The 7,602-nt window shown below is 56.2% G+C and overlaps 1 protein-coding gene across 3 annotated transcripts in view; it reads left to right on the top strand.

Moving 5' to 3' along the window:
* Positions 1 to 1,547: 1,547 nt before the first annotated feature.
* Positions 1,548 to 7,602, top strand: part of TEX264 (testis expressed 264, ER-phagy receptor) — a 37,891-nt gene continuing 31,836 nt past the window's right edge. Inside the window, exons 1-3 of one of the 3 annotated variants that reach the window (XM_071550738.1) lie at positions 1,548 to 1,634; positions 2,616 to 2,678; positions 3,856 to 4,139. In XM_071550738.1, the coding sequence (XP_071406839.1) occupies positions 3,861 to 4,139 (279 nt within the window). In that variant the 5' untranslated portion in view covers positions 1,548 to 1,634; positions 2,616 to 2,678; positions 3,856 to 3,860. Of the gene's footprint in view, positions 1,689 to 2,615; positions 2,679 to 3,847; positions 4,140 to 7,602 lie in introns of all 3 variants that reach the window. The other 2 variants (XM_071550736.1, XM_071550737.1) reach the window with 2 other exon arrangements.

Below are 7,602 nucleotides of genomic sequence, written 5' to 3'. Positions count from 1 at the left end.
TGTGCAAGGCCAGCTTGCCCTCATCTGCTTCTGCTCAAAACCTGCTTCAGTTTCTGACTGCCCCTAAGAGAAAATTTAAATATCAGAAAAAAATTCTTTACAGAGTAATCAGGCATTGGAATGACCTGCCCAGAGAGGGGTTGGATTCCCCATCCCTGGAGATTTTTAAACTGAGATTGGCCGTGGCACTGAGTGCCATGGTCTGGTAAAGGGACTGGAGTTAGACCAAGGGTTGGACTTGATGATCTCGGAGGTCTTTTCCAACCCAATTGATTCTATGATTCTATGAAATGAGAATGGGCTGATCTGCTTTGCCCATTAGAGATGTGAGGAGCCCAAGAAGGCCCAAGCAAGTTTGCTGAGACCAAGTGTCTGCCATAACCCAACACCCAGGGCCTTGCTGGAGAGTACACTTTACATCCTTCTGCCTCACTTCTTCCCAATGTACTGGATCAGAGTGAAGGCAAGAAGCTGTTATATGAGACCCAAATTTTAGTGTTTAGTGTTATAATGGGAAAACGTATGTGTTAAGTATTAAATGTGTGCTGAGTGAAATAACTTCAAGGCTGGAGGAGGAAGGTGTCTGATGGTCAGAGCTGGCAGTTACAGGGCTTTTGAGTTCCTTTCCTCTTCCTGCCAGTGATTCACTGCATGGCTTCAGGCAAGACACATAACTAAGCTGGAATATTTTCTTCCAGCTGCAAAAGAGCCGTAATGCCAAATGTAAGGAGGGCCTCTGAGGTTTAACTAATTCCAGTTTATGGAAAACCTCGAGGTCCTCACCAGGAAGCTGCTGGAGAAAGGCAAGTATGACAGCAGTTCATAAATGAGCTGCACATTGGTGTAATGCACCAATAGGTGCTGGACTCCCTCTTTAAACAGCCCCGATAAGAAGGGGTTGGGATGTATGGGAATGGATGTGAAACCACGGCAGAAGGAGAGGTGTGAAGATTGCTTTTATACTGGGGGAAGAAAAGGAGAACCCACGATGTTTCTGCCAGGTTGCAACAGCCCCAGCAACGGAACCTGCAAGCGGCTGCTCAAAACCCTCTCCGGGTTTGGTGGGAAGGGCTTGGGCACTGCAGAGCAGCTCTGCCAGGCTGTGCGGTCAGGGCTGGGTCAGAGCGGCACCTGCTTGTCCAGTGCCCGAGGGAAGGGGTCCATTCACCAGAGGCTCCGGCTGTTACGGAGCCCGAGGCTCAGGAGCCATCCAGTCGGGATGCTGCCGCAGCCCCAGCACGGGGGAACTGTAGGACACACAGTTCTCAGTCACGACAAGCAGTGCCCTGGACAGAGCACGGGGCTGGCCTGGGGGTCCTGGGCTGTGGGCCGCAGGGCTGAGCGAGCGGGGCGGTGCTGGAAGGACCGGGAGGCAGACGGGGTCAGAGTGGAGCCCCTCGGAGCGCCGGGGCGGGAGTCGAACCCGGGTCCTCCCGATCGCCCAGCCCGGCCGCCAGGAGGCGCTCTGCTCGCGGGGCGTTGCCGCTGTCCCCGCGCGAGCCTTCGAGGCCCCGCCCCAAGTCGAAGCCACGCCCCCCAGCCGGCCCCGCCCCGGCCCCGTGCGCAGCCGCCCCCTGGCGGCGGGGCGGGGCGGCGCCGGGATCGCTCCGGGCCGGCCGCACCGGGAGCCCGGGGTGAGCGGGGGGGCAGGACCCCTGCCCGGCACCGGGGTGGGCTCCGCGGGGCCGGTATGACAGCGCCGCGCCGTGCCGCTCCTCCACAGGCCGCGGCCTGCTTGGCGCCGGCCGGGCCGGGCCGGGTCGGGTCCCGCAGCGCCCCGGCGGTGAGGGCTGTGCCAGAGCGGAGGGCCCGGGACCGCGGGTCCCGGCGGGCAGGCCGGGCAGCGGGACCGCTCGGGGCAGAGCCTCCTCCTCCGCCGGGGGGTCGGCACGCAGGCTCCGCTGCCCGTGGGGAGGGCAGGCGGCAGTCGGCCGTGCCTGCCAGTGCCGGTGGGGAACGAGCCGCGGGAACCGGGAAGAAAGGCCAAAAATACCCTGCGCTCCCCTAGGGCGGCTGCTATCAGGGCCTGGGTCTGGGCATGGGGCCGGCGGCTCGGGGAACCACCGGGGCCGTGACTGGAAGGGCCGGGTCTGTGCTGGGTACAGGGAGGAGCCGGGGCGCTGCGGGAGCGGGGTGTCTCTGCGGGACCTGGGTGTCCCTGCCGGGAGCGGGGTGTCCCCCCGGGACCTGGGTCTCCCCTCGGGAGCGGGGTGTCCCCCGGGACCTGGGTCTCCCCTCGGGAGCGGGGTGTCTCCCCGGGACCTGGGTCTCCCCGCGGAGCTCTCCGCTGCCACGGCCCCCGGGAGTGGCTCCGGTGCCGCTCAGGCGTTCCCGGGGACGCCCGGGCTGGGACTCGCCGGCACAGGCGGCTGCTGGACATCGTCCTCCCTCGCCGCCCCGTTTCCGTGTTTGTCGGTGCCCCGTGTGTGCAGCCGCAGTTTTGGGAAGGGATCATGGCCTGTGTGGTCCTGCGGGAGCAGGTGCTCCTCGGGACATCCCTCCGGGCAGCAGGTCCGAGGCCACCGGGCGCCTTTGGGCTGCTCCGCCGCGGCTGGTTTGCTTTTGGTCTCGTGAGTTTGAGAGGAAACAATGATACTTATTTTTTCCTGCTGCAGCGCCGAAGGTCCTGCGCTCCTGTGGATGTCCTGAGGCGTTTCTGGGCTGAGCTGGTTTTTCAGGTGAGTGGGGTCATGGTGTGAGACAGTGCCCGGACCAGGACCGTGGCCAGTGATGTGGCTTGCCAGGGCTTGGTTTTGCCATCCCCCTGCCTGCCGGGGCCAAGCAGAGCGGCGCTGCCTGCGCTTCCTACCAGGATGTGGCTTTTTCTCTTGCCATAAAGCTGAGCGAACAAGCAGCAGCCTCCGTAAACGACTCTTTGTGGACAAAGTATGTTTATAAAACAGAGGTAAAGGTGAATTGTTTACTTCGGCGTTGACTTCCAAACCTGTCTCCTGTGAAAGCCCCAGGGGAGTGTCACAGCTGGTCCCTGTAAGCAGAGCTGTGTCTCAAGGGAGTCAAGAACACAAACAACTCTCCTGAAATGGTTTGGGTTGCAGCTCCCCAGGGTGGTTGCACTTGGTGGGTGAAAACAAGCAGGAGGCATTCACCAGGCTGCTGTGTCCCACTGTGAGTGTGAGAGAAAAGATGCCAAACAAAACAGGAAGCCTTTGTTGGGGTTATAAAAACTCTTAGTTTAAAAAAAGCCATCTAAAAGGAATACCAGTAATTAATTGCACCTGAGTGTTTTGGGGATGCTTTTTCTAGCTGAATCTTCACCTTCCTCTGAGCTTCTCTAGATACTTGGGTCTGGATACAGGGCTCAGTTCTGAACTGGCATGGTCCTTATTTGGATCATTATAGGAAGGCCTGGTCTTCTAGATTTACTAACAAAAGTATTGCCCTGGTCACAGTGTTGGGCCTGGTATCTATAAATAATAAATTATTTTATTGTGGACCCTCATCCTTAGCCCAGTGCTGTGTATCTGTTACCTGCTGGGTGATGCGGGCTTGCAGGGTGGTTTTTGGTCTCTCCTGGATGCAAAAATGGACTTGAGTAGTTCTGAGGAGATGGGGATGGTGCCTCTCTGTCCTCCCTCCATAACCACGTTATTCCCAAGCGGCACTGAAGCAGTATAAATTGCACCTGGTGACCAATTGGAACAGGCTGATGCAACGTGGGACTAATATACAGGAGGCTTCTGGGGGGTTTCCACTCTCTTCAAGCTTCACACATCAGAGGAATTGAAAGAGAGTGCATTTTGCTGCACATAAGTAACTTCAGAAAGTGTTTGTTTGCCCAAGTGCTGACGTGACTGCCCTCCTTTGTCTTCCCTGGTCTTGCTGCTAGTGCATCAGGAAACATGGCACAGCAGGTGTCCATCATGACTGACTGGGTGCTCCTGGGACTGATCGCGGCGTTGGTCGTGCTGCTGCTGCTCACGGTCTTCGGTTTCATCGTGTACTCGGGGCTCTTCACGGAGGTGGTTGTGAGTGCTGGCTCCCCTCCTGTCGGCACCATGACACTGGCCTACAAGTTCCGGGTAGGCCCCTATGGAGAATCCGGGCAGCTCTTCACGGATGGCTGCAGCATCTCCTCAAAGCTCTGCTCCATCGGCGTCTACTACGACAACCCTCACACGGTAAGGTCTGCCTGGGGAACCCACAGGCTCTCACAGTCAGCACCTGGGTCCCCAGTCAGGATCTCCCTCGCTGTGTTTCAGGCACATACAACTCATCCTCTGTAGGTGAACACTGGGGTTCACAAAGGTCTCCCAGGTCTGCAAAGGATGCTCTGTGAGGAAAGGCACCTGAAAGCAGGTCAGTTTTTGGATAACCCTGATTGCAAGGCACTGGGTGAGCAAAGCTTGCTATTTTCTGATAGCTTCTACTGAATAAGCCATCAGCGAGATAACAGATCTGGTTATGGAGCAGAGGCCAGTGTTCATGACCCCAAGGTGAGACATTGCTTGACAGATTCCCTGGCTGCTGGAAGTGCAATCCTCCTGGACTTGAAGCTCTGTGGTTGAGAGCAAATGTTCTCTTCAACTCGGTCTATTCTCATCCATACTCCTTCTCTTGTTTCTAGTGCTCTCATGTGTTTCTGAGCTTCCCTGTAGTTCTTCCATCCCCTGAGAGTTCTTACTGAAACCTCAGGTGCTGCGTGCTGAGGGCTCCTGTCTGATGAAACAGTTGCTCGATGATTCTCTTCAGGCTGAGAGGTGAGCAGAAAGCTGTCAGCCAGAGCCAAGTACTCTGATGGGAACAGTCCAAGAGAGGGAACAAACAAAAGTGCATGAAAACTTGCTGGGGGGTGAAGATGGGTGACACTGGGGTCTCCAAATAATGGCATGTGGACATTTGTGTATGGCAGACAGCCTGGCTCCCCAGTAATTCTGCAGTAGCTGGTGTGACCGTGGAGGAATGCGTGGGGAGGAGGGCAAACAGAGTGATCAGCAGCTGTGCATGTGTGCTTGGGCACATGTGTTGGGTCTGGCACAGGGCATTGTGCTTGGGCTGATAGCTCTCACCCAGTGCTTCTGCTCTGGGAGTCGCTAGTCCTGTTTTAGGAATCCTGTTTCATTGCTTGCAAGATTGTTTTCCTAAGGGTACACCTCCTTCAGGGTAATTTGTCCATGAAAATGTAGTGATGAGAGAACAGGAAGACACTGGATGTCAGAAAGCACTTAGCTTGGCTATGCTCAATGGAGACTGATGTGCTCAGCCACCTTGTGTCTTTGTATCCTGTGATGTGCTTACTTATCTTTACCTACCTTGATCATGGGAGGCAGAGAAGACACTACAGTGCCTCCTCCTGGCCTGGGAAGGATGGTGACTTCTCCCCTTGAGATGAGCTGGGCTGAGGCTTTGACGGTGCTTTGAACACTTTTGTCTGGAAGAAGTGTCGTGTCTGAAGCAGGAGTCATGGGGAGTGCCTGGTATGTGATGGCCCACATGGTCAGAGTGGCCATTTCACGGCCACTAATTGGTGTCTTTGTCCTTGTGCTGAGGTCTTTGCCTGAGCTGAGAATCCTGGTGATGCTACTTGTTCCCATTGGTCTCTGGGGGTGGAGCAGGGCAGTCAATGCTGTTGGAAGGGCTCAGTGTCCATTCCTGGAGCTGTTGCCCTGCAGACCTTCTGGCACTGTGGCAAGGGCATTGTGCCTTGCCTCTTTGTTTGCCAAAGCCTGGGCTAGTGAAAGCCTGTACTGCTGAGGCCCACAGATATAGATAAGGATATTTGTGGTAACTTGCTCTGGCCGGCACAGGGAATGCTTCCCCTGGTAGGACCAGGTGAGGCTGGGAAGGTGCATCTCCTACCTGACCCTGAAAATTTGGTCTGTCCATGAAGGATGAAGCTGCCTTCCCATTCTTGTCCTATTTTCTCTTCTTTCTGCGTCTGTCACATCTCTGCCCCCACCTTGTGGTTTCAGCAGGCAATGGGGCTTCTTCTCGTGTGGCCATCCAGGGGTTTGGAAGTAACTGTTTCTCCTTGTGGCGGGAGTCTAACCTGCCCTCCAAGGCTTGGCAGGCAGCCCCACAGACCTACCCCTTCTCTGGGTGGGCTGCCCTTGCTTGTGTCATCGGGCAGGTGACATGGGCCTGAACTTCCTGCCTCTGTAGCCACTGTGGTGGCTGGGACACAGCAGGGCAGTGCAGGATGAAACTGCAGTGCCTGTGACTCTGCATGGGGACCTGCCTTCCATGACCACAGTGTCAGACCTCAGAGCAGCTGTGGTGCTGGTGGGACCTTCCACAGGTTGTTCTGTGGCTCTTGATTTCATTCCCACAGAGACTCATGTCTTGTGAACAGGCAGGTCAGGCTAGGCAGGGTGCTGGGAGTGAGAATGTCTTTGGGCACCTCTGGGCTGGTGAAGAAAGGGCCAGTTTTGTGTGGATCACTGGGCTGGAGATTGCAGCACTCATAACTTGCTTGCTGGCTCAGGTGCAGAGCACCCCAGTGTCCCATGGGGTGGTGTCGCTGGGTGCTTGTATCCAGAGTCATGGTGGCAGGGGAGATGGTGTGCATTGCTGGCTTCTTATTTCTGGAGGTCCAGCAGGGTGGGATCAGTCACCTAGACTGCCTTTCCCCTGGAAGGAAGAGATGACCTCCTCCTCTTCCTCCTCATTCTCAAAGATCTCCTGACCTCAGTGAAGCACCCTGTGGCAGAGCTGGCCCGCCCAGAGCTGGTGACCTGCTGCGGATGTTGACATGTCTCCAAAAATAGGCCTTTTGTTATCAGGCAGCAGAATGTGCTGGCTGTATCCCGTGGTGTCCCTGGCTCAGCACTGATGGGCTCTGCCCTGGCAGCCACCCCCAGCCCAGCTGCTGGCCAGGCCCCTGGGCAGTTTGGTTCTCCTGGTGACCAGCAGGTGCCATGTGGCAATTGCTGTGCTGGTGGACTTGTGGTCGAGGGAAGCTCTGCTTAGGAGAGAGGGTGGGAATGCCAGGGCTGGAGAGCAGTGTCCATGTGCTGGCTCTCAGCTGGGAGTGGAGCTGAGGGCAGCCCATGGCCCTGGACCATTTGGGCTGCCTTGGGGTCATGCCAGGCCTCAGATAGCCACAGCCACCGGCATCCCTGGGGCTCCCTGCTGACTCCTGGCTCTCCAACATTCACATGTGGATGCTGCCTGAGTGCTGCCAAACCCCTGCCAGCAATGTTTTATGTGTTTTAATGGACAAGATTAATATTAATTTGGACTTTTTTTCTTTTTCCTTTTTATTTAATATTTAGCAGCCCAGAGGACTTCTCCCTCCTTCTCCCACCTCTGGCAGGAACAGAAATAACTCCTCAGCAAGGACTGGATGTGGCGGGCGGGTTTGTGCTCAGCTCCAGCCAAGCTCCAGATCACACAGAGCTGTGGGCACGTGCCAGGGTCTTTTTGCCTGTAGTCCACATGTTCACGTGCTCAGCGACCAGCCTGTGCCCAAGTGTTGGATGGATGAGGCTAAAATTCTCTCTGCAGGAATGGGTTTTGCTCCAATCAGCAAAGCTGCCAGATAGGTTAACTAGTAATTTCCAGAAGTGTGTTGGGATGCTTGGGGGAACAAAGGCTTTGATCAGCACCTGCCTACCAAAAGGGACAGGTTTGTTAGGGGAAGGC

The sequence above is a fragment of the Pithys albifrons genome, chromosome 3, assembly GCF_047495875.1.
Source record: "Pithys albifrons albifrons isolate INPA30051 chromosome 3, PitAlb_v1, whole genome shotgun sequence".
Taxonomy (NCBI): Eukaryota; Metazoa; Chordata; class Aves; order Passeriformes; family Thamnophilidae; genus Pithys; species Pithys albifrons.
The sequence above is the reverse complement of the archived record's forward strand: the minus strand, read 5'-3'. Positions and strand labels throughout refer to the sequence as shown.